General features: G+C 48.8%; 2 protein-coding genes across 26 annotated transcripts in view; one reads left to right on the plus strand and one right to left on the minus strand.

Annotated features, from left to right (window-relative positions):
• Hnf4a (hepatocyte nuclear factor 4 alpha) overlaps positions 1-25,292 on the minus strand; it is a 54,066-nt gene that overhangs the window by 26,571 nt on the left and 2,203 nt on the right. Inside the window, exon 1 of one of the 2 annotated variants that reach the window (XM_015480268.2) lies at positions 3,454-3,592. The exons of the other annotated variant lie outside the window; for it this stretch is intronic. The gene's annotated coding sequence lies outside the window, so the exon portion shown is untranslated. Of the gene's footprint in view, positions 1-3,453; positions 3,593-25,292 lie in introns of those variants that run through there. 2 annotated transcript variants of the gene reach the window in all.
• On the plus strand, positions 251-25,292 carry LOC107137837. 24 transcript variants are annotated; one of them, XR_007350415.1, is made up of 8 exons: positions 258-1,025; positions 1,266-2,055; positions 2,525-3,181; positions 21,959-22,095; positions 22,246-22,487; positions 22,751-23,158; positions 23,330-23,469; positions 24,704-25,292. XR_007350415.1 is itself a non-coding variant. In XM_048810909.1 (8 exons), exons 2-7 carry the CDS (start codon positions 2,048-2,050, stop codon positions 22,925-22,927), a joined length of 582 nt encoding a protein of 193 aa, XP_048666866.1. In that variant the 5' UTR covers positions 259-1,025; positions 1,266-2,047; the 3' UTR covers positions 22,928-22,931; positions 24,704-25,292. The 24 variants fall into 24 exon arrangements, 3 of the variants coding, with proteins under 3 accessions (XP_048666866.1, XP_015335793.1, XP_015335803.1); XR_007350419.1 differs by having other exon boundaries at positions 23,389-23,469; XR_007350420.1 differs by having other exon boundaries at positions 22,881-23,158.

The following is a 25,292-nucleotide window of genomic DNA, read 5'->3' on the forward strand; positions in this document are numbered from 1 at the left end:
GCGCCCTCTCCATGTTCTTCAACCACCAGAAGCCCTTCCTTTGCCCTGGTTAGCTTTATTCTCCCCCTTCCCCCTCTATCCCTGGAGGTGAGGAGGTGGGGGTGTGGGAGGAGGTGCATAAGAAGAGGGGGAGAACAGAGGCAGGATTGGCTGCCAGGAGACTGGGGTTTAGAAACCAGCCCTGTCACTATTCGGATGGCTGTGTTTATACCACATCTTGTCCCAGGGCTTCAATAACCTCATCTGTAAAATGGGGAGACAATCCTGGTCTAGTTGTTTCTGGTTAGCCCAACCCACACCTGGGATTCAGATGCTGGCCGGTTCCTCCTGTGCTCCAGCGCAGAACATTTGGAGCCAGCTCCGGTGGCCTTCAGGGCAACACTGGACTGGGTGGGAAGTTGGGAAGACCCAGCTAGAGGATAAACACAGGAGAGATGCACAGCTGCTCAGGGAGGGGCCAATGGGGGCACCCAGGCCCCTGCCACCTTATCTGCCACCTGTGACAACCCATGCACAACTTCCCCTTACACAGTCCACTGGTACTCGTCCCGTAGGTCCCGTGATTCATCAACAGTAAGAGGCGCACTTCCAGATTTCCAAAACTGGAGTGTGATCATTGGCAAGTCAGAGTTTAATTAGGCAACCAAACAACCATGCATCTTCCCAGAGATGATGACTGAGATGCAATGACATAAGGTCTACGATCAAGCAGGGTCAGCCAGGCCACACCATGCCACACACAAGAACTCCAGGTGGACGCCGGGAGCTATGAGGTGCACCAACCACGGTGGATGTGACTTACCCACAGCATGGCACGCGGCCCACGAGGCTCAGGCCAGATCCCTGTCCTACCCCATGAGATCTACTCCAGAAGTAAATCTACCTGTTCGTCAACTACAAATTGCATCTTCTAGCATATACACAATTCACCCCACCTTCAGCCAACGTGGAACCGTGTCTTGCACATCTACTTTCCTCCCATAAATGACGCTTTGCCCGTGAGATCCCCTGGCTCTGCACCTCAGGTGAGTTATTCTGAATCACTGGATTCTCCTTCCAAACAATGGGCCTAACTTACAGGGCTTTTTTAAAAAAGATTAAATGAGAAAATACTATATGGTTCGCAGTTTTTCTACCCCACCATTTCCCTTTAGGGGCATAAACCATAAAGCTTGAAAGTCAGACAGATCTGGGTCAAAATCCAGGTGCTGTAATTGACCAAACTCTGGGATCTCAGGTTCTACTTCTCTTGGCTTTACTTTCAGCATCAGAAAAATGGGGTTGATCTCCTCTTCAGGGGATGGAGCAGGCATTGAATGGCCACATATAGGCCCTCTGGACCCAGAGTTTCTGAATCAGAGGATTCAACCAACCTCAGACGGAAAAATTTGTGTCACAACTGAACGTGTGCAGGATGTTTGTTTTTGAGACGGGTCTCGCTATGTTGTCCAGGCTGGCCTTGAACTCAAGGCCTGGCCTCCAGCGATCCTCCCGCCTTAGCTTCCCAAAGACCTGGGACCACACCTGGCTATAGCACAGAAGATTTTTCCTTGCCATTATTTCTTTGCCTACACAATACAGTATAACCACTCCGTACAAAGCATTCACAACGTATTCGGTAGTATATCTCGTAATGATTGAGGATGTCTGTAGGTCATGTGCAAATTGTATTAAGCAATTTATAGTAAGGACTTAAAACACTGATTTTGGCCTTGGAGAGCGTCCTGGAACCAATCCCTTGAAGGGCAAAATAGCAGGGGTCACTGTCGTTGGTGCTGGACTCCTTGAGCTGCTGGCCGCAGGATCTTTGGGAATTGGGACCCTATCTCTGGAAAGCTCCCAGGTGTGGCCTGCCCAGCCCTGAATGAGCCCTGGACTTGAAGCCATCGATTCTTCCCCTTCCTCTGGAGCTGTCAGGACCCAGCTCCAAAGGGCAGCAGCTCCCAGGAGCTGACAGGACGGCAGAGCTCGCTTGAAGGTCCAGGAGAGGAGTTTAAGAAGGGAAGGAGAGGCTGCCACCCGTGGGCCCGGATCACATGCCTCTGCCATGCACAGGTAAGGGCGAGCCACTATAGAAGGCAGAGTTTTCTTTTAAATTACACTAATGGCTAATGTTTATAGAGATGTGCTAGGCCTGGTGCTGAGAACCACAACTCTTCATTTTATCTGACGTCCCCAGACTTCCTCACCTGATAGATGGCAAAACTGAGATTCAGAGAGGTGAAATGACTGTCCCAAGGCCACAGAGTGCAGCAGAGGGGCTGCCATTTGAACCACCTGGCTCTAGAGCTCCCTTGCTGCCCCACTCCCGGGGTCTCCAGAAGAACTTCAGAATTCTGGAGCTCAGGACTGGTTCCAGACACAGCCAGGGCACCCAAGGGCCTGAGGAGTCACAGTCCGATTCCCAGACACATGGAGGTTGAAAGCCATCCTCCAGGTGCCCAGCCACCCCAGGGCCACCTGGTGCCTGTCCTCTCCTGGGGACTCACCACTCCAGCAACATCTACTCTTTCTCCTCCACCAGCCACGTGGGGCGTGGGGCAGAGAGAACCAGGATTTTATCAAGACAAAGAACAAAAGTCGTGGGGGAAAGAAGCCAAGAGCCATCTCCCCTGTGGGGTAGGGCCCTTCAGTTTTGCCCCTTTGAAATTTCAAATTCCAGTTTGTGGACAAAGTCCTAACTATCTCACAATATAGGTTCCCAACTGCTGACCAAACTCCAGTCTAGCCGCCACCTGGCCCCAGGTTGGCCCAGTCTGGCTGCTTCCCGACAGCTCCCAAGATCTGGGGTAGGAGGCCAAGGGCAGCTGGGGACCACCAAGGACCCCCACCTCCCACCTGAGAGGACAGCTTCCTGCCCAGAGTTGGGATCTGATGCTTCCTGGTCTCAACAGCAGATGCCAGGTAGGCGCCCTGGCGGTCTGGGCCTCTGGGCTCCTCCTGGAGCCCCCGACGGACCACCTGCTCACACTGCCATGGCTTAATCCCCAAGGGACCCCACAGCACTGGACAGGCTGTGTCCCTGACCCACTCCTTTGGCACATGGAGACACTGAGGCTGTCGGCAAATGGAAGCTGCTGCAGTTTGAAGAGTGGAGCTGGCCAGAGACCAGGGGCCCCTCCCTGAGCCCCAGAGGCTGGAAGGGACTTGGGAATTGCTCCAGGCCACTCAGTGGTGGCAGGTAAGCTTGGACTGAACAAGGAGGTCAGTCCCCTTCGCTTCCTCTCCTACAGACCGTGGATGGCCCTGTGTGTTTGTTCACTCAGTGACTGATGGCCACCAGGTTGCCCCAGGAGCATTTCTGAGAGGAAGACGAGGGAGCTGGGGCTGAAGGCCAGTGGGATTGGAAGGAAACACTATTCACATGGTTAACTGATAACTGGGCCCCATCCCCGGGCCTCCACAGGCCTCTTTCCTCCCTCCCTCTCCTCAGCATGATTAAGATGAACTTACCTGCCTGCTAATCATTGCTGAGACTGTTGATTTTGCCTTAAAAAATTAACTGGGCATGAGTTTGCGGTTTGCCTCACCCCTAACCCTGAAAAGGCCTGGGTGGGCAGGAGGCCTCCTGGGTTATGCAAGAGGCCGCTGGCCTCCCCACGCGCATCCCGTGGCCTCCTCTGCCGTCCTCCAAAGGGGAGTTTTGCTCAAGAGTCAACAGTCTGCCTGTCCCCCTGCCGGGTCCTGAGCAAATTTGCTCTGTTACCAAAGAGAGAGATAAAAACACTGCGGAATGGGGGTGGGGGGAACTTTCCAAATGGGGATGTGAAGCAGTGGCTTTGAGCTTGGGTTTCTAGAATCCTGCAGCATCAGAGCCAAGAGAACCTTTCGGAGGATGTGGGCTGGGGCTTTTTATTTTTATTTGACTTTTCAAAGCAGCTTCTGGTGTTCCCAGGAGCCCACGGATTGATGCTCTCTTAGGTGTGATCTTTCTTAATGTTTCCATTGAGAGAAGGGAGACCACAGGTGCAGCCTCAGCCCCTCAGTGTGCAGATGGGAAAAGAGGCCAGGGGAGGGGTGGGTGCCTCAGACAAGAACACAGGCCACCCAGGTATCCTGGGTCTCCAGCCAAGACAGGGATAACAGGTACTCTCTGGACCTGAATGACATGTTGAAGAACATCAGGGAACAAGGTGGCTGCATGCACATCTTCCCCTGCCATCCCCCTCTTCTTGGAGGGCAGAAGTAAGCAGAGAGGTGTCCTGAGAGTCCTGGAAGATCCCACGGCAGGGGACTTCACCTGGAGTGTGTTCTGTGGTCCTCTGAGGAGCAGGACCAGCAGCATGAGCTGCAAACCAGACTCTGTCACAGCCCCTCTTGGCCAACCCTGCCCTGACTCTCGGTCCCTCCGAACCTCAGTTTCTTTCCCTGTAAATTGGGAACAATACCTACCTAACTCCTAGGGTTGTCAGGAGGGTGAATGGAGTAAAAAGCATTCATTGATAATGAGGGCCAAGGTGCATGCAGCTGTTTCGGGGGGCTATCCATCCGTGTGTTAGCTCATGAATTCTTACACCACCCTAACACAGACAGTGTTTTTATCACCATTTTATGGAGCATGGGCACAGAATGATTGAGTCATGCGCTCAAGCCCACTCAGCTGATAAGAAATAAGTTAGGATTCAAGTCCAAACTGATTGCAGAATCTGTGCTCCTAACCCTAAAGCACCCTGCCTTTCCAGGAATGTACATAGTAAGGGCTCAAGGAAAGCTGGTCAGTAGAGGGGCATGGAAGTCCCTCTGGTCAGAGATCAGGGCATTGCAGGAGCTGCTGACTTTGAGGTAGAGAGGATGGCCAGAGGCTGAGCCATCAGGAGGAAAGCCAGGACCCAGTCTGTGTGGGCGGAGCCGCCCTGTGGGTTGCCTGCCTGCTGCCAGGGGGGCGTTCCTGTTCTCCTGTTTATGTTCATCTCTTCTGTTTATGTTCCTGACTTTATCTGCAGGGGTGACCTTGGGGAATTAGATGGGGCCTAGCCTGCCCTCATGGGGCCTGAAGGGTGATGGGAAGTTCCTGCTCAGTCCAGGCCCTCGTCTCAGGGATAAAAGTCGCCCTTAGCCTCTCTGGATCCCTCCTGAGGGGCTTCAGGGATTTGTCTGGAGGTCACTGCGGTGAAAGATTTGCAAGTCCTGAGACTTAGGCCAGGATCACTGTGTACAGTTGTACAAGCTGCTCCCCACACGCATGTTCTCTAGCCAAGATGGTTGGGTGGGGGTAGAAATCCAGCCCTTGCTCCAAAGCCCATGAACTTTGCCTGCCTGGAGGGGGATGTCTTTTTCTTATTTGCACAAAGAATCCATGTAAGCTACTAGGAGCTCTGCCCCAGCTCTGTTTCCAGCCACTGTGTGACCTCGGACAAAGCCCATCCCTTCCTGGCCTTGGATTCCTGTTTGGGAAGTTGTGTCTAGCATAAAGCAGAGATTCAATCTAGATAGTGAAACAGAATCACCTGGGATCTTAAAAAAATATACAGATGCTCAGCTGCTCGGGTAGCTCAGTGGTAGAGCAGAGAGCAAGTTGTTCCATTCTCAGCCCTAAAGCAAAACACTGAGGCCCAGGCTGGGTGATACGCCAGTGATCAAATCTCAGGGTAGCAGTGAGTAGTGCTCGGCTTCAGTAGTTTTTGAAATCCCTGGATGATTCTGATCATCCAGGATGATTCAGGCCCATCACAGAAGGCTTGACATTTTGAAGTGGAAAGACCTTGACACAGGTCCGAGTTTTCCAACTAAGTGCAGCTTACTATTCAGAACTTCAGGGAGGATTGGTTTCCCCATCTGTAAAATGGACCCACAACTCCCTCACAATGTCAGAATGCTGAGTCAGCGGATGACATCCTGAGATGGTCCCTGATTCTTGGTGCCAATGGCTGTTATTGTTACTGTCAATAAAATATTGGTATCAAGTAAAAGGCCCTTCCAGGCCAAGAGTTCAGGGACATGGAGCCAGGCTTTCTCTGTTCCTTGGATGCCCATCTTCTCTGCCCACCTGTCCTATTATTGAAGTTGTGTGGTGATGATGATGATGATGATCTGATTTGTTAGACATTGCACATTTATTTCTGAATCATTAAGGACCTTCACATGGCTCAGAATCAGATGTGAAAAAGGTACCCTGTTGAGAAGCCCGGTCCGCTCTGCCTGCTGCTGCCTGAGCTCTCCACCTCTTTACCACCCTTCCTCATTTTCCTACTTTCTCATGGATCTTTCTTGAAAGTCTTTCACGGAAGTACAAGAATCTATAAGATCACAGGTCGTCAGCCCTGCCTCCCACACTGTCCTGCCTCCTGCCTGTTTCCTTGACCATTATGGCCTGCAGATTTTCCCATAGCAGTTGAGAGCCAGCTTTGGGAGAAAACAGGCTCTGGGAGGGAGCGTTGTTTTCCCAGGAAGCCAAGTCAGTCATGTTTGAACTCTCTCTCCTTGGCTCCAGAGCCCATGTCTGTCCCCTGAACTGAAGTGGCCTTCCAGGAATCCGGGCCTCAGGAGTTTGGGAGCCAGGCATAAATTGGTGCAGCACAGACCTGGCCTTCCCGGGCATAAGGGAAGTGGGGTGGGGTGGGCTGTTAGGGCCCCTCCTGTTTCTGGGCCCTGAAGACCCAAAGACAGGCTAAAGTATGGAATAAGTCATCCAAATAGGGACCCAGTGAGGGGTGTCCCCTGGATGGGACGTCATGGCCTGGTGGCCCTGCCATCCAGCACTGTAGAACCTACAAGCTCAGAGTGTGCTGGCAGCAGCAAGGTCCAAAGGAGGAGGGGCAGGGAGGAAGGGAAGCCTGGCCAATGGGACGGCCAATGCAGAGCCCTGGGGGACCCATTCCTGGAGGGCAGGATTTGGAATTCAAGACAGAAGTGGTGAGGACAGCTTAGCCCACATTTTCTGTGCAGGCGAATTCAGGGTCCCCCTGGATCCTTGACCTGCTCAGAGCACTGACTGAGCAAGTCAAGCTCGCTCTCTGCGCCTCAGCTGCAAAATGAAGATTAGACAGCTGGTCTTTGGGCAGCCTTGAAGCACCCCTAAAGGCATCTTTGGGGGCTCCCTCTCCTCATTGAGGGAATCTGAATCCTGTTTTGACCAGAATATCATTCACCTATCAGGGCCCTTGGCCTTCCTGGATGGGGGCTGGGGATAAAAGTCTCCACACTGCTTCAAAGTCCAGCCTCCTCCCCCCAGTTCTGTGTCTCCCTCCTGCCACCCCATATTCCTTCCAGGCAAATGCAGAGGCAGGACCATACCTGGTGGGTCCTGGGGGAAGCCCTGGCCCCCGTCCGACATCCTCCTCCCGGTGCTATGGGGTCCCGCACAGTGGGCAACCTCTTCATCCTTGAGTCAACCCCTGCTGCCACCCTGGCACCCTAGACCCTGTGGGGACTGCTGGGCAGAGTTAATCCCTTAATACTGGTCACAATGAGATTTCAGGGATGGTGGGAGGCGGTCTCCATGGAGACCGAAGACCTGTCCAGGACCCACGCAAGGAATTAGCCCCAGGCCTCTGCAAGGGGCCCCTAGAGACCCAACCCAAACAGTGGGAGACGCCGGGCCTGCAGGCCTGGGTCTGGCCCTCCTGCTGTCTGTGTTCTTTTGCTGAACAGGTGAGATGCATTCATGGGAGCCTGCGTCACCTTTCTGAGACAGATTCTTTATCCTCCATTTGGGGTTCTGGGCCTCAATCAACTTTTCTAGAAGAGTGCCACTTTGGGAGTCTGTTAGACTTGAATTTGATGCTCAGCTTTTCCGTCTCAGACTGCCTCAGGCCAAGCACTGCGCTTCTCTGAGCCTCAGTTTCCTCATCTTTAGGATGGGCACCATAATGCCACCCTGGTGTCACTCTTGGGTCTGTGTGGTGGGTAGTGACACTCAGTGAATGTAAGTGTCTTCACCTCTTTCTGCTGCCCTTCCCCAATCACCTGAAGACCCCACGCCACACCCTTGTCCCTGGCAGAGAGCTGTCACATCTCTCTCTGCCACCCTGTCCCTCCTCCAAGTCCCATCTTGGTCATTCTCTGGCAAGTCCTGCCAACCATCCTCCCACAGCCCCAGAGCTTTCCATCATCACAGTTTAATCAGGTGGTGCTTGTCTGCCTCCTCCTCTAGCAGTGTCCCCTTTACCACTGCATTCCCAGGACCCAGATTGGCGCTTAATATAACCGGTTGGCTGAATGAAAGAGCGAACAACCAAGGAATCGTCGGCCCCAGTGTTGAACACTGATTCAGCACCTGCCCCGTGTGCGATCCCAGGAGATGCCACAGCGAAGATCCTGGGCAAGAGCCCTGCCTCACAGGGCTGCAACCAGCAAGCCAGGTCAAGGCTGCCCAGGCAAACTGCAAGTCCAGAAAAACGGAATGCTTTTCTAAAGTAGGTCCCAAAGAATGCATGGGGCATACTCATACTTTAAAAGTTTGTGGTTTATCTCAAACCCAAATGAGAGTCGTGGATTGTTTCTGGAAGCTCTATCCCCCCTCCCCTGGCACACAGCTTGGGTCATGGTGGAAAGGCGGAGTGGGGACCGAAATCAAGTAAATAAACAACCAAGTACATTCAAATAGTGGTTAAACAATGACACAGCACGATGCGACAGCACACCGGGACAGGTAGGGGGCGTCTTTGGATCTGACAGCAAGATTTCACCTGCACCACTTTTAATCCCAGTGTTGCTTAGGAAAAGCCCTTTGAGGATCTTAACGGGCACGAGGGAGACTCCGAGGCGGGCAGAGGGTGCCAGCCGGGGAAAGGGGCTGCTGAATCTCACTCGATAGACTCCGCGGTCTGCAGCTTGGACCTGGGCCTTCGCAAACCTGCGCGAACCCGCAGACCCACCCCTTGGGTCAGCCAATGTCCTGACGGGGCTGGGAGCCAGGGGAAGAGGCCAAAGGAGCTGTGCAGAGAAGCGTGGCCACCTGGCCAGAGCTGGGAGCCCTGACACACTTTCCCCTCCCTGGCCCGCCCCACCCCCGGCGCAGCAGAACCTGCTGCGAGCCCCAAGCCGGAGGGCGACCTGGAGGAGGCGACAGCGACGCGCCTCTGCCGCGCTTGGCACTCCCCGGGTTCCCCCTAGTGGCCCCCGCGGGAACTGGCGCTCAGAATTAGGTAGCTGGTAGCTGTCACAGAGCCTTTACCGACCACAGCGGAGCCGCGCCACAGACCCACCAATCACAAGACCAGTCGGTCTACGTCTCTCCAAACCCGCGGAAGCCAGCTCGACACAATCACCAATAACAGCTCGTCGCTACTGCACCAATCAGGATGCAAGATGTAAAAACCGGTTCCCCAGCCGCCTCCGCGCTGCCCTTCCAGGGTTCCTGAAACCTCAGTTCCCAGCACCTGGTGCCAGTGCGCAGGCGCCTTGGAGGAAGGTCCCAGGCTTCGTGCTGGCTCCCAGCGGAAGCCCACGTTTGCATTCAGAGGCATATTTAATGACATTGCTGTCATTAAATGTCACCCCTCCATTATGGAAATTGGAGGGTATGGGCAGTGGAAAAACTGGACCTTGGAGTCAGACACACTGAAGCTTTGTGCAGCGGGAGGTTTGCTTCCTTTTCCTCAGCTGTTATGAGAACAATAGTAATATCTACACGAAATACCAGTCACCCTTCCCCATCAATAATCCAAGGGCAAATACTAGGAGTCACTATCTTTGTGTCCCGCCTCACCTGCTATCTCTCCCTTCATCAGAAAACCCAGTTCTTCCACCTCCAACAGTATCTAGAGTTTTCATCATCTTTCCATCTCCAACTGAATCATTGGTGGCAGAAACGCCCATCATCTCTGGACATCTGTTTTCCACTCGGGCTCCCCTACCACCCACTCCTCAGCCTGGGACAGGGGTGATCTTGTACAAGCCTACATTGGATCAGATCCTCCTCTACTTACACTTTTACAACTTCCTTTGCATTTATAATAAAGCTCATAAAACCCCTGCCAGAGACTAAGGCAGGACACAACCTCCTTTTTAACCTCTCTACCTCTCCAACCTTATTCCATCCCACTCCTGCACCCCCACTTTTTTTTCCCTTCCTGTCTCAGGGTCTCTGCGCATTCTTTGTCCTCTGCCTGGAATATGATTCCTGGGTCCTTTGCATGCCTGTTGGGTGAAAAAATATCCTTCAGATGTGGACTTAATTTTTATTGTATCTGGGAGGAATTTCCTATATGTTTATGCAGAGTCTCTGCATCCTTCACCTCTTTATTCTCTATCTCTGTACTTATTATTTCCCCTTAGCACTTTATATTGATTTGAAATGGCACAAATGTTTGGTTACTTGTGTGTTAACTATTTCCAGGTCAGGACAGAATGCCTTTATTTTATTTGTGTATGGTGCTAAGGATCGAACCCAGGGCCTCACACATGCTAGGCAAGTGCTCTGCCACTGTGCTTCAGCCCCAGCCCTCTGAAAAAGATTTTGAAGGAGAGACTACTAATCATATGCTGACGTCCTTGGTGAACAGTAGGCAATCAACAGAAAGGAGTTCATGCTTATAGAAGTTCTGGAAGGTGGAGATTGAAATCATAGGTGCTTCTACACGTAGGAGGGCTCAAGAAGTGAGAAGCACTTGTTTGTCCACCAGAGTTTCCTTGATGCTGTCAGCTTCATGCATGGGTGCATGGAGGAGCTGTCCTGGGTTTGCAGGCTGCTTGGCAGCATCTTTGGCCTCAATTCATTAGATGCCGGTAGCACCTTGCCCCTCTCCCCAGACGTGAACCCCCCACCAAAAAAAAAAAAAAAATTCTCCAGATATTTAAAAACATCCCTTGGGGGTCAAAATTTCCCCTGATGGAGAACTATTGTGCTAGACCTCTTAGATGTACAAGAAAATTTTCTTCCAGTAATTCAGAGCTTCTCAAATTTCAGTGTCCAAACAAATCATCTGGGGCCATTATTGAAAATCCGAATCCCTGGGGTCCTACCTTCAGGCTCTGGGGTCAGCAGCGGGCCCAGGCAGCAGATGTTTTGTGAGCTTCCAGTCGCTTCTGGTGCAAGATGTTCTCAGACCCCACTCTAAAAACTCTGCCAAGAATCCTCCTGATAACCTGATAAGCAGGCACTACTGTGGGAGGCCCCGCCCACATGGATCCTGCCTTTACTTCCTCTCCTTTCCAGCCACCCTTCCCTGGATGACTTTCCCAAGGAGACACAGAACCTGTCTCAGCCAAGCCCACACTGCCTCATCTCCCTTCTGAGCAGACATACAAACTGACCACAGTTCAGTGGAAGCCACCTGTGGAAAGACACTGGGGCACTGGGGATGGAAACCAGAGTCTCACACATGCTAAGCGCACACAGTGAGCTATTCCGAGAGCTAGACCTCCAGTTCTGTGTGTTTGTTCTTATTTTCAAAATAGGAGTGACAATGAGCGTGTGACTGGGAGTGTGAGTGGTATAGGTGTTGATCTACAGGAAGGGCTCAGAACTGGCCCTGCACAGTGACTGCTATGGAGAGCAAGCAGGGTCAAGAGCCAAGTGACTCAGGAAAAGTGTTTGAACTTGATGGAGAGGAACAAGAAACCCTCCGCAGTGGTCAAAAATAAACCACCAGACAGTGTGGCGGGCAGAGCTGCCCTAGCAGCAGGTAAGAGGCTACACCTGGAAACCACTGCCCAAACCTAGACTCAGGTGTCAGTGACAAGGACATAGTGCTCGGGTCTCCAGAGCTGAGGCCCCCTGCATTCTACCCAGAAAGGACCAGAAAGGGACAGCTGCACCTGGTTCTGATTTTATAATTAGACACATAAAATTTTCCTAGGATGGGGCAAGGTGGGGAAACAATCAGAGAGCTAAAGGCCATCTGGCCTGGATCCTGGGAAAGAGGAGAGACACAGTGTAGCACAGAGGGTAAGGCATTGCCATTAAAATATAGCAATGGCACCATTTGCATAGCTGTTGGACCTGATTAAAATTAGAAGTTCTTGTCAAGCGCATTGCCCCAGGCCTGTAATCCCAGCAGCTCAGGAGGCTGAGGGCAGGAAGATCAGGAGTTCAAAGGAAGCCTCAGCAACTTAGTGAGGCCCTGAGCAATTTAGCGAAATCCTGTGTCAAAATAAAATATAAGCAGGGCAAGGTGGCACAGGGCAAGGTGGCTCAGGCCTGTAATCCCGGTGGCTTGGGAGGATGAGGATCACGAGTTCAAAGGCAGCCTCAGCAACCGCAAGGTGCTAAGCAACTCTGTGAGACCCTGTCTCTAAATAAAATACAAACACAGGGCTGGGGATGTGGCTCAGTGGTTGAATGCTACTGAGTTCAATACCCACTACCCACCTCCCCCAAATTAATTTCAACTGTTTTTTTGGTTCTTTTAAAATGAAACTTCATTTTGGTGTACTTGTAGATTCACTCACTTTTAAAAATTGTTTAAGGGGCTGGAGTTGTGGCTCAGTGGTCGAGCGCTCGCCTAGCACATGCAAGGCCCTGGGTTTGATCCTTAGCACCAGATAAAAATAAATTAAAAAAAAAAAAGATATTTTGGGCTGGGGATGTGGCTCAAGCGGTAGCACGCTCGCCTGGCATGCGTGCGGCCCGGGTTCGATCCTCAGCACCACATACAAACAAAGATGTTGTGTCCGCCGAAAACTGAAAAATAAATATTAAAAATTTAAAAAAAAAAAGAAGTTCAAACTTGAGCTCAGTTTAAAAAAAATTGTTTAAATATTGTTGCTGCAGGGGCTGGGGATGTGGCTCAAGTGGTAGCGCGCTCGCCTGGCATGCGTGCGGCCCGGGTTCGATCCTCAGCACCACATACAAAGATGTTGTGTCCGCTGAAAACTAAAAAATAAATATTAAAAAAAAAATTATCTCTTTAAAAAAATAAATAAATAAATAAATATTGTTGCTGGAAATAGATAAATAGAGCAGCGGGGAGAGCCCAGAAGGTCTATACATATTGGAAAACGGAAGACAGAAGTGGTGGTAGGTACTGCATACCAGGCAATTAAGATGCCCTATTCAGTAAAGGGTACAGGACCAAGTGGCTTTTCAGATAACAAAAAAATGTCCTCTGCTCTGGTTTGGATGTGTCCTTCAGGAGTTCATGTGTAGCAATGCACAGGCTGAGGGCATGTAGATGTGAGGCCTTTAGGATTAAATGAGCTCATGCAGGTGGGTGTTCGTGGCTTTCTGAGGGCAAGAGAGGCTCCCACAAGCATACTTGCTCTGCCCCTCCATGTGGTGACACAGCCAGGAGGCCCCCACCAGATACTGAAAAGATGCTGGTACCATGCCCGATTTCCCAGCCTACAGCACTCTGAGCCAACTAAACTTCTGTGCTTTATAAATTACTCAGTCTTGGGTATTTTGTTATAGCAACAGAAAATTGAATAAGCTAATATTCTCATTTCATACCACACACAAAACCCAATCCCTGTGGAATAAAGACCTAATTATGAAAATGAAAGTTTTCATGCCTATAGAAAATATTTAGGGTAATATCTTCTTGCTCTCAGGGCACTGGAATAGTGAGTGGACAAGATATACAAAAAGCACAAACCATACAGGAAAATACTATATTTAATGACTTTATAAATCAGCTAAAATATAACTACATTAAAACTCTAAGCATCTAGCCAGGCTCAGTGCTGCACGCCTGTAATATCAGTCACTCAGGAGGCTGAGGCAGGAGGATTGCAGGTTTGAGGCCAACCTCATCTATTTAGAAAGACCCTTTCTCAAAATAATAAATAAAAAAGGACTGGGGGTATAGCTCATGAGTTAAGTGCCGCTGGGTTCAGTATCCAGTATGGTACATTAATAAATAAGTGAATAAATAAATGGAGTGGAAAGATTAGCTACAGATGTTCAATGGTACTTGCCATTAATATAACTAAAAAAGGATTAGTATCAAGAGTGAATAACTCAGGGCTGGGGCTGTAGCTCAGTGGTAGAGCGCTTGCCTAGCACGTGTGAGGCACTGGGTTCAATCCTCAGCACCACGTAAAAATAAATAAATAAAATAAAGGCATGCTGCCCATTTACAACTACAAATTTTTTTTAAAAAAGAGTGAATAACTCACACACTATGTTGAGAACAATGTTATTTCAGTGAACGGTGTGTCGGCCATGCTGAAGTTTACCTGTAGTGTGCTATTTAAAAACATATGTATAAAAGGTCTTTCTTGCCAGGCTGTGGTGCCGCAGGCCTGTAATCCCAGTGACTCAGGAGGCTGAGGTAGGAGGACCGTGAGCTGGAGGCCAGCATCAGCAACTTAGTGAGATCTTATCTCGTAATAAAAAAATAAAAGAACTGGGGATGTAGCTCAGCAGTAAAGCACTCCTGGGGTTCAATCCCCAGTAGACAAAATAATAAAAGTAATAACTCCTACAAATTGATAAGGCAAATAATGTAATAAGAAAGCAGGAAAAGATAAAGACAATCTCAGAAGGGGAAGAAACCCCAAGACAGAGAGAACCCCTCCCTCCCTCTCTAGCAATAGATGAAATACAAATGGAAAAGTGAAGCATCATTTTACCTTCGTCATCTTGCTTTTGAGGATGTGGAGCAAGGAGAACCCTCAACACTGCTGACAGGTGTGGGGTGGACAGAGGGGTATGTACCAAGATCTCATGGGAAGGAAGAGGCCCGCTGCCTGAGATGCAGAGGCCCCACTACTGTGCAGTGCCGTAGAGAAAAACTCTCATCCACAGACAGAAGAATGTTGTTCGTGGCTTTAAGATGGTGACAAACTGGCTGGGCCTGGTGGCACATGCCTCCGAGGAGAATGGCAAGCTCAAAGCCAGCCTAAGAAACTTAGGGAGGCCCTAAGCAACTCAGCGAGACCCTGTCTCTAAATAAAATATAGATAAGGGCTGGAGATGTGGCTCAGTGGGTAAGCGCTCCTGGGTTCAATCCCCAGTTAAAAAAAAAAAGATAATGACTAAATGGAAACAACCCCATTGTCACAAAATGAAATAAACATACAAGGCATTTTAAATGAGTGACTGCATTAGGTGGATCAGTAGAGGAAGATCCAAAAGCCATTATGTGGGGTGAATCACAGGACATTGCTGAAGGCTGCCCGCAACACATCGTTTGAATAAATTTCCCAAACATGCAAAGTGCTCCTTTTATTGCTCATGTACAGCATGTAGAGTCAAAGTCCAAAAACGTGTCTGGTTATAATGACAATCACCAGACCTTGACAGTGGTCGCCTCGGAGCTGAGTGGCAGGGGTGACGGGATCGAGTGGGGACAGGGGCTTCCATTCTGTGTCACATATCATTTCTCATTTAGACAAACAAAAATAAACCCAAAGAAAGTGTGACCCTCCAGGAGGATTTGACAGAACTGAGTGGCGGGTATATCAACGTTCACACTAAAATCAACCGTCTTCCAGATTACCAGCAACATACAATTCAGTAATCTTATGATTTTAAATATCTAGACAACCTAAAAAAAAAATGGGAAAATATGGAAGAGAAAACATTTCTCTGTTTGGGGCAGGGAGAGCTTTATCAGGAGTTAATGTTTTGGACTGTGGGGAAGGAGGGTTTGGGGGGGCGGCTCTCCTGCATTGACCAAGGCCTGGTCATGAGTTCCTGGCTCTGAAAAGTTCTATGTCAGAAAGGTTCTGGCCATTTTGTGGAACTCAAGCAACTCACAGTAGAATTCCTTCTGTCGGGCTGGGGATGTGGCTCAAGCGATAACATGCTCGCCTGGCATGCGCGGGGTGCTGGGTTCATTCCTCAGCACCACATAAAAATAAAATAAAGATGTTGTGTCCACCGAAAACTAAAAAATAAAAATAATAATAAAAAAGAATTCCTTCTGTCTGAGTGGTCACTTGGGAAAAACCTGCCTTCCTAGTCTTGGCTCTGCCACCCACTTGCGGTCTGGTTTTGCCAGGTCACCTTTCTTCCTGGAGCCTCAGTTTAAATGGGCATGCAAAGAGGACACCGCCAGAATCCTCACCTGTTTTCACCTCTAAGTCCCCAGGTTGGAGCCCAACACTAAGATGCCAAGTCCAGGATGTGGGGATGTAGCTCAGAGAACGTGCCTAGCATCCACAAGGCCCTTGGTTCAATCCTCAGTGCCAAAATAAATAAATAAATAATTAAAAAAAAATAATAACCAAGGCCGGTTGTGGTGGTGCACTTCATTTACACCCAGTGACTATGCAGGCCGAGGCAGGAGGATCTTGAGTTCAAATCCAGCCTCAACAAAGTTGAGATGCTGAACAACTCAGTGAGACTCTGTCTCTAAATAAAATACAAATAGGGCTGGGGATGTGTCTCAGTAGTTGAGTGTCCTTGAGTTCAAAACCCAGTATCCTCCAAAAAATAAACCAGGGCTGGGGTGTAGCTTAATAGCAGACACTTGACTAGCTCATCTCTGGCCCTGGGTTGGATCCCCAGCACTGGTAGGGAGGAGGGGGACTGGGAATTCTTTGCTTAGTCATAAAAAAATAAAAATATAATCAATATGGGATGCCCTATCCATTTAATTTTATTCCTCCTTACATAAATTTTTAAAAAATAACTGTTTTGCTATTTATTATTGTTATTTGCTAGGAATTGAACCTAGGGCTTCCCACATGCTGGGCAAGTGCTCTACTACCAAGCTGCAGCCCCAGAACGTCACTGTATTTTTTGTCACTTAACTAAAGCAGGTTCATGACAGAAGAATTCCAAAAATTCAGAGAAGCAGCCTTTACAGATAAGGAGACTGAGGGTCAGAAAGGTCAAGTCACCTCTGCAGTTCTCTAAACCAGTTCTTCCTAACCCTGTAGCACAAGCTCTCAGCCCCTCCCAGGGCCTTCTCATTGGAAGTGGGTCCACCACTCCCAAGATTCCTCCCCCTCCCTCTTTCCTAAGCCTTCTCCTCCGAGGAGCTAAGGCCGGTCTTTCCTGTAAACAGAGTGGAAACCTTAAATAATCCTCTCTCCACCCCAACTCCACCCTCCGAGTCCCTGGATTTGGGATCTTGGGCAGGCTGGAGACAGAATGGATGTGCAATTAAGTTTCAGATTGACCATTGTTTTGTGAATATCTGATAAGGAGATCACAAAGGAGGCTGGGACAGACTCCCCACAGTGGAGTATTCTAGAAGACAGGCCTGAAGTTCTGGGACCTGGATCTTCCAGAGGATAGATAATAGGTGGTCAGGCAATAAGGGTGGGGACGCTAGAGATAAGTGTGGGGAGGGGAGACCCAGCTGGAGACACAGGCCCCAGGGGTTTGGCTGGGACAGGTCCCTTCAAGAACAGAAGAGGTAAGTGCAGGTCGGTGGTCACTGCCTTGGAATCCAAGGGACTAGACCAGAGCCATCCAGCAGAAACAGAGAGCCACAAATGTAGCTTTAAATGTTCTAGTAGTCACATTAAAAAAAAAAAAAAATAGCGGCTCCCTGAAGCAGGAGATTGCATCCACTGGGCATGTGTGGTGGCACCTGCCTGTAATCCCAGCAGTTTAGGAGGCTGTGAGACAGGAGGATCATGAGTTCAAAGCCACCCTGGGCAACTAACTTAGTGAGGCCCTGGGAACTTAGCCTTTAGAGATAAGGAGACTGAGGGGAAATTTCCTGTCTCAAAATAAAAATAAAAAGGGCTGGGGATATGGCTCAGGGGTTAAGCACTCCTGGATTCAATCCCTAGTGAGAGAGAGAGCGCGCGCACACGCGCACCTAATTGAAATTAGTTCCACAGACCATTGTCTCATGGGTATGGGGAATCAGTGTAGCAGAGCTTCCAATTTTTGAAAGAAACTGGAAGTTGGGATTTTTAGAAGTTAACAGTCAATTTAAATTTGATTTAAACAATGAAAAATAGAACCTCAGCTGTCCTTTAAACCCTGGGGCTCCTACTCCTGGGGCTGAGCCCACAGGCAGCTGGGCCTCGGCCTCCTGCAGCTCCTGGGTACTGCTCCCTGGCGGCTCACCTCCTCCTCCACCCCTCCTCAGGCCTGTTTGGATAACTTTGCAACCTGTGCCTTCACAAGCCCTCCCTGAGGTGTGGCTGCCTCTGCTGCTTGTCCCAGGGAATCCTGGGGCCTTGGCCGTGTGGCCAGACTTGGCCAGTCCCACGGCAGACAGTTGTCAAATAGTGGCTGTCTGGGTGGGAGGCCTGTTTACCCAGGGCAGGGCCCAGGCAGAGGCCGTCGCTTCCTTCCCAGACCACTGGCCATCCAGCTGGGCAGCAGCCTGACTCAACTGTCCCCTCACAAATATTTATGGAGCGCCTACTGTGTGCCAAGCCTGTTGTCCACACTGGGAATGAGCAGGGAACACGACAGCCTGATCCCTTGCTGAGTTAGAGCGAAAGAGTCCGAGAGGGTGAGCAGAGGGTGGAATGGAAATTTTCGAAGCTGCAGGATAATGGGGTTGATGACAATGGGCTGGGGCCGGCAGGCTTAGTTGTGGGTGGCCTCTGAGAGGGGGACATCTGAACTAAGACCCAAAGGATGAGAAGAAATCATCCCTGGGAAGAGCCGGGGAGCGGGTGAGGTGTCTGAAGGGAGGAGGTAGCAGGGAGAACAACAAGAGAGCCCAGGGGGCCCTTTGGGTGGAAGAAAAGAGCTCAGGACTTATTTGGAGTGTGGCGCAGCCCGAGTGTCTTCTGCAGGGGCTTGGAACAGTTATGCCCTCAAGTCCTCCAACTCTGCCCTCCCTCCATGGCTTCCTGTCCAGGCTCTTATTTCCAGGTACATTCCCAGGTGTTTGAAATACAGTTTCATTCTGACCTTTGGATGGTCACAATTGGGAAAGAGAATTCTCCCAGGCTTCTAACAGCCAGCGCGCACCTGCCGTCTCCTGAGCCTGTGTCACCAGGGCCAGCGCTCTGGGCTCTTTCCCTGTATCTTCCTCTCATCTCTAAAGGTCATGGCTGTCCGGCTGCTTCCTGGTTTTTGGCTTTAGGTAGAATGCATTAGCTTGCTATTAGGAAGGATCTTGGATAAGTATATCCCAATTTGTGATGAATCAGCGTTCCTTATCTTCAATTGCCTGTCCACGTCCTTATCCTCACCCTTACGGCAGCTGTCACCATCTGCTTTGAGGCCAGGTCTTCCCACACATCACCTCAATTAATCCTCACTATGTCAGAGTGCTTCCCACGCTTGGCTTGGCGTCCAGTGTGCCACTTAGCGGTCTGCGGAAGACTCCAACTCCATCCCCTCATCACAGAGCTGTCCCAAGGGGTGAGCAGAACTGGCAAGGTTTACCCCATTTTCAGAGAAAGGAAACAGAGCCCAGAACTGTAAAGAAAATTCCACCTATCACAGTGTGGTGTGGAGACTAAAACAAAACCCACCTCCTAGCTAGGCAGGAAGGCGCTGGAGCCCTGGTAGGCTGTGGGGAGGAAAGAAGTGTTCATCTTGCAACTCGTCGTATGTCTGTTAAAGCAGTTAGTGTCACCCTTCCTAGGACAGTGCCCAGGCTTGAGATCTAGCTCTGCCTTGAGTAGGCTGTGTGGTTTGGGGTAAGCTACTTAACCTCTCTGAGCCTGTTTTCTCTCCTGAGAAATGGTATGATGACTCCCTCCATGAGCAGTTGTGAGGCCTGGAAGAGTTAATGTTTATAAGGTGTTGAGAACAGTGGTTGGCCAGAGTAAGTGCTGGAGAACTACATAAGTGATTTTTAAAAAGTGAGAAATGAAAGAAAGAGGAAAACACATGTACACAAAACAATTAAACAAACAAAACCCAAAAGCTGGAGAATGGTTGAGCCAGAAACTGGGTGCCAATTTCAGGCTCTGGCCCCGGGTCTAGCTCTGCTCTCCTCGTCATGATTCTGCCCAGAGATGCTGTGCCTGTATTCTATTCACCAGTGACTATTGACTTGGTATTTTTCTTTCCTTGAAGACATTTGTTCATTTTTGAAGGATATTTCGTAATTCTAATGCCTTCAAAGGCTAGCCATGAATTTTTCTAACATACTATAAAAGGAATTCATGAAGATTTAAAAGCATTTGTGCACTTACTACTTAGAATCAGCCCCTGTACCCTGTGGGTACACTTACAGGAGGGTATGCTATTTTTAAATTTGAAACGAACCTTGGGGAACATTCTGTCCAGTGACTGTTAAGCCTTTTGACCATGACCCTCAGGATGAAACACACTCTGCTTCCCAGACTTGAGGTACCTTGGCGGTAAAGGGTGGCGGCACAGTGAGTCCCTGGGACCCACTTGCCTGAGTGGGCACTTGGGTGAGCCCACATAATTTTGACTGCAGGACCTCCTCATTGTGCTCCATTTCTTTATTTGTACAACAGGGAAGACCGCAGCACTTCTTTCACAGGGTCATTCTGAAAATTAGGAATTGGTTCATGTAAAGCCCCTGTAAGGAGTCTACAGGTTTTTGCTATTATCACAACCATAAGCACATATATACCCACAGACATGTACGGATGAAACAAAAGTTTTACACACACACACATACACACACATACCTTATTCTTACCTTACTCTTACTACATGGGATGCCCACAATATATTTTATTTTACATTTTTCTTTTTTAAAAAGAAGTTGTCACCTTTGTGCAATTTCATACAGCTATATGCATTTATGATTCATACATGTTTTCTGCTTTGGAGTTTAAGAATGGTACTTTTTAAAGAAATAAAGCAAGTCAGTAAATCATGTGAATAGCAACTAGGCCAAAATGATTTTGTCCAGCATATTAAGTTTTTGGAAGGCTGTATGGTAACAGATCCCCAATTTCTAATGCAGACTGCTGAATTATACTAGGAATAATATATCTACTTAAAGACAAAACTGTACTTCAAGGGCCTTTAAGTAAATAATATTCAATATATTAAAGCAAGGACCAGCAAAGTATAACCTCTGGGCCAAATGTGGCACGCTGCCTGCTTTATAAATAAAGTTTTATTGGCACATAGCCACACTCATTCATCTACTTATTGTGTGTGGCTGCTTTTGTGCTACAACTCAGAGCTGAATATTTGCCACAGATTCCTCTGGCCGGCAAAATCTAAAATATTTACTGTCTGGTCTTTTAGAGAAAGTTTGCCAACCTCTGTGTTAGAGTTACAATCCAAAGACCTTAATATTAAGTTAAATCTTCTAGCTTTGTCTTATTTTATTCCATTTTTATGTCTATCTTTTTTTTTTTTTTCCTTTTATTGTTTGTTGTTGTGCTCAGTAGGGAACCCAGGGCCTCCTGCATGTGAGGCAAGTGCTTTACCCCTGAATTGCATCCCTTTCCCTATAAAAAAAAAATAATAATAATTTATTTTGAGAGAGGGTCTTCTCTCAAAAGGCTGAGGCTGGCCTTGAACTTGTGAACCTCCTGCTTTAGCCTCCTGAGTAGCTGGGATTACAGGCATGCACCACTGTGACCAACACAGGTCTAACAACTTTGAACAGTTTCATCTTCTAAAACAAATTACTTTGAAAGGAGTAAGAGTAAGGTATTTTGAGGCAGATTCTCACTACATTGCCCAGGCTGGCCTTGAACTTGCAATCCTACTAAAGGTTGAAAGATTAGTATAGTGAGCACTTATGTATCCTTTCGCCTAAATTCATCAATTGGCGGTGTTCTATAGATTTGTCACTACCTATGTACTATTTTTATTAAAGCACTTAATCTAAAATTTGCACATGTCACACAGCATCTGAAGGCTTGGAGAGAGGCCTTGCCCTGATTCTGCAGATGGACAGTTGCATCCTAGAGTCAGTTGCCTGTCCCTCCTTCAGAACTGTTTGCTCCACAACACCTAGAAAGATGCTTGCATACAACAGTCACACAATACCTTGTACACAGCAGGTGCACACTCTGTGGAGGTAATACTAATGCAGAAGTTCAAATATACACGGCACTTTCTTCTTACAATACTATGAATCAAACCCAGGGTCTTACACAAGCTAGGCAAGCACTGAGCTACATCCCCAGCTCTTAATTAAATTTTATTTTGAGGCAGAGTCTCACTACATTCCCCGGTTGGCTCCCAAGTAGCTGGGAGTGGCACTTTCTATGGGATGACAGGTATGCCTGGCATTCATGGCACTTTCTATTGCAGACACTCAGCACTTCCCAGATACGAACCATATTGTCCTTGCCGGTACCCTACGAAAGAGATGTTGGCCATATCCCCCAAGTCAGTACGTGAAGAGCACAAGGCACAGAAGACTAAGGAACCCACTCACAGCCACACAGGTAGGAGGTGACCCAGCCGACGCCAGGCTCTGAGGTGCAGCACTGAGTCACACAGTCCCTCGGGTGCCATTATGAGGGGTAGATGTGTATCTGGAAGAATGATGATTGGGTCGCACTAGATTTTAATCAGCCTTTTGCTGTGTGATGCAGGGAAACTCACTTTGCAACTCTGAGTCTCGATTTTCTTGTGTGTATAATGGAATAAGACTTCCCATCTTGATGGACAAAGCATTTAAATTCGCTGACATCATGGTGTTATTTGGGAAGGGTTCCCATGGAAACACACTTCTCTCCTCTCTGCAAGCTCATCCTTATGCCAGAGGCCCGTGCATCGGATAAAATGGGCAGCATGGTTCCTGTACTGGAGCATCTCAGGATGTTTATAGGACAAGGTAAATCAATCATAAAACAACCGGAACACTTTCCATAGACGATGGAATTAATTGCATTCAATTATCAATAAAATCCATGCAGTGTGGCCAGGCAGCCTTTGCAACCGCTGTTCCTCCAGCTGGGGACACTCTTGCCCTTCCTCTCTTTTCCTGGATGACGCCTGCTAAACCTTCAGGTTTCAGCTTAGAGATCCGTCTGCTCCTCCAGGGACAAGAGGTCTCTGTCCTTTCTCCTCCTCAAGTTTCCTTTTGTGTTCCCACAGTGCCCTATCTGTCCCTCTCAGAGTCCTCTGCCTTGGTGGTTGCTGGTTTGTCTGTGATCCCACCAAATTGAGCACAGTCCCAGATTCCAAGGCAAACTTTGTTCTTCTATGCTGCCTCCGTGCCTTCCAGAACGTCTTGCGGATTACCGTCCCGGTGGACAGTCGACGAAGAAGTGAACAAGCAAATAATGAGTTAATCAACGTGGGAGGCTTCTGGGTGCAGACAGGATATATTTGGGGTGTCCATTCCTCTCTCTACAAAGAGAGCCAACCATTTCCCTATTGCAGCTGACCTGAATACCCAAAATCACAGGTGGAATGCAACACAAAATTACAGAATTACTTCACCAGGTCTGAAGTGGAGCCCCAGCATGGGTTGGCTTAAGAATGTTTCCCAAGAGCAACTAGGTTTGTGAACCACTGAAGGCCGAGTTGGGTGGGATGGGAAGATGTGTGGAGAGGGAGATGGGGAAGAAGTGGGGAGAGGGTGCTTTAGCAATGAAGGGTTGGAACATCCATGGCCTGAGATGGGATATGGTCCCATAGCTGGCCAGCACCTGTGGTCCTTTTCAATTCCAGGCCTACCACCCTTTGCAGGGACGAAGCAGGCTGTAGTAATACTCACTCTCCCTCATTAGCTCATGGAATTCTCATAACAAACAAGATGAAAAAAATTGGGAAACGGAAACGTGACTCAAAGAATCCACCGTCACATAGCTGTAAGTCAGAGAGTCACTGATCAGATGGCCTATAACAAGAACCTCTGCTCTGGCCTGAAGTCAAATGGTGTAGAGCGAAGGGACTAGGTCTTTACACCTCAGAAAACCAGCCTCCTCTGGCACTTACAAACATAAACTCCTGCCAGGCATGGTGTTGCACCCCTGGAATCCCCACAACTTGGGAGGCTGTTGCAGGAGGATTGCAAGTTTGAGGCCAGGCTGTGCAACTTAGTGAGAGTCTGACTTGAAATAAAAGAGTTGGGGAATGTAGCTCAGTGGTAGAGCACCCCAGGATTCAATCCCTAGTTCCCCTCCGCACACACACAAGAAAGAAAGATAAAGGAAAAGTAGAATGAACTCTCTTGACAAAAGATTATTGCCCTGTGGCCAAATCATTCTGTCTCCTCACTTGGCCTGTCCTGAGCTCTTGATAGTCCTTCTGTTCCAGGATATCTCAGCTCAATCATCCGTCCGTCCGTCCATCCATCCATCCATCCATCCATCTTTTCACCTACCACCATCCCATTACATCATTCAGCGAATCATCCATCCCCTAACCACCCTCTATCCACTACCTATTCTTTCAATTATCACGTGTCCAAATCTCTCCACTTACCATCCATCATCCTCCATAATCACCCACCTACCTATCTACTCGTTAATCCATCTGCCCATCTACCTACCCCTTCATCCTCCCAATTACTCATTTCTTTGTCCTGTCCACCTAACTCCCCACCTCTTCTGCCCATCCATCTACCCACCCAGCCATCACTCCACTCATCAACCTCCCATCCATCATCCTCAGCATCTATTCATTTATTCATCAGTTATGGCTTGGATCTGGGATGTCCCCAAAGTTTCATGTGTCAGAGGTAGAACTCATAATAATTAGATTATGAGGCCTCAGACCTCATGGGTAGTTAATCTACTTGATAGATTAATAATTTAAATAGATTCCTTGGAGATGGTGAAGACTGTAGAAGAAGGGGCCTCATTGGAGGAAGGAGGTCACAGGGACCTTCTCTGGCAGGGTGTATTTGGTCCTGTTCCCTTCTATCTCTCTTTCTCTGCTTCTGGGCTGCCATGATCTGACCACCCTTCCTCATCATGCCTTTCCACCATGAGAGCCCACCTCACCTCAGGACCAAAGCAACAGAGCCAGCTGATTGTGAACTGAAATCTTTGGAACCGTGAGCCAAAATAAATCTTTCCTCCTCTATGTTATTTTTCTCAGGTATTTGCCAACAGCAACGAAAAGCTGACTAACACATCATCCATTCTTTTCCTCATTCATCCACTCAGTTAACCTCCACCGAAGGCTACTTAAGGCCAGAAGCTATAGAAACCTCTGACAAAAAAGACAACGATGGATATTGTTCTCATGGAGATTGGAGGCACTTATAGAAATGATAATCTACCAAAGGGCCAAAAGGAATAAGCAAGGAAAACAAGGGCAAGAAAATAATATGCCCAGGAATAAGGCTGGTATGCAGAACGCACCACCCGGCATCTTCTCCTCACAGCTGCTCAGGGAAGCCCCAGACCTGGCTCTGGGACAGATCCTGGCACCCAAAGCAAAGTCACCAAACATGAGCCCCAGGGTGCTCAATGGTAGCAGACAACACAGCCACTACTCCTGCTCCTGTGTAACTCCCAGCTGTCACACGTTCTGGGGAATATTTGGCCAGCTGGAGAGATTTTCAATTGGCACAACTGATGGGGATAGACATGACTGGCCTCTGGCGAACAAGGACAGGGATGCTGCTTGACACCCACCATGCACAGGACTGTCCCCAGGATAAATAAAGAATGACGCAAGCTGA

Source organism: Marmota marmota, unplaced genomic scaffold, assembly GCF_001458135.2.
Source record: "Marmota marmota marmota unplaced genomic scaffold, marMar, whole genome shotgun sequence".
NCBI lineage: Eukaryota > Metazoa > Chordata > Mammalia > Rodentia > Sciuridae > Marmota > Marmota marmota.

What these genes read in the sequence shown, in the direction of transcription:
- LOC107137837 (XM_048810909.1), top strand. An exon ending in ACCCACTCACAGCCACACAG is followed by an intron (nt 22,096 to 22,399) that starts GTAGGAGGTGAC and finishes CCTCTCTGCAAG; the next exon opens with CTCATCCTTATGCCAGAGGC. An exon ending in CAGGATGTTTATAGGACAAG is followed by an intron (nt 22,488 to 22,880) that starts GTAAATCAATCA and finishes CGTGCCTTCCAG; the next exon opens with AACGTCTTGCGGATTACCGT.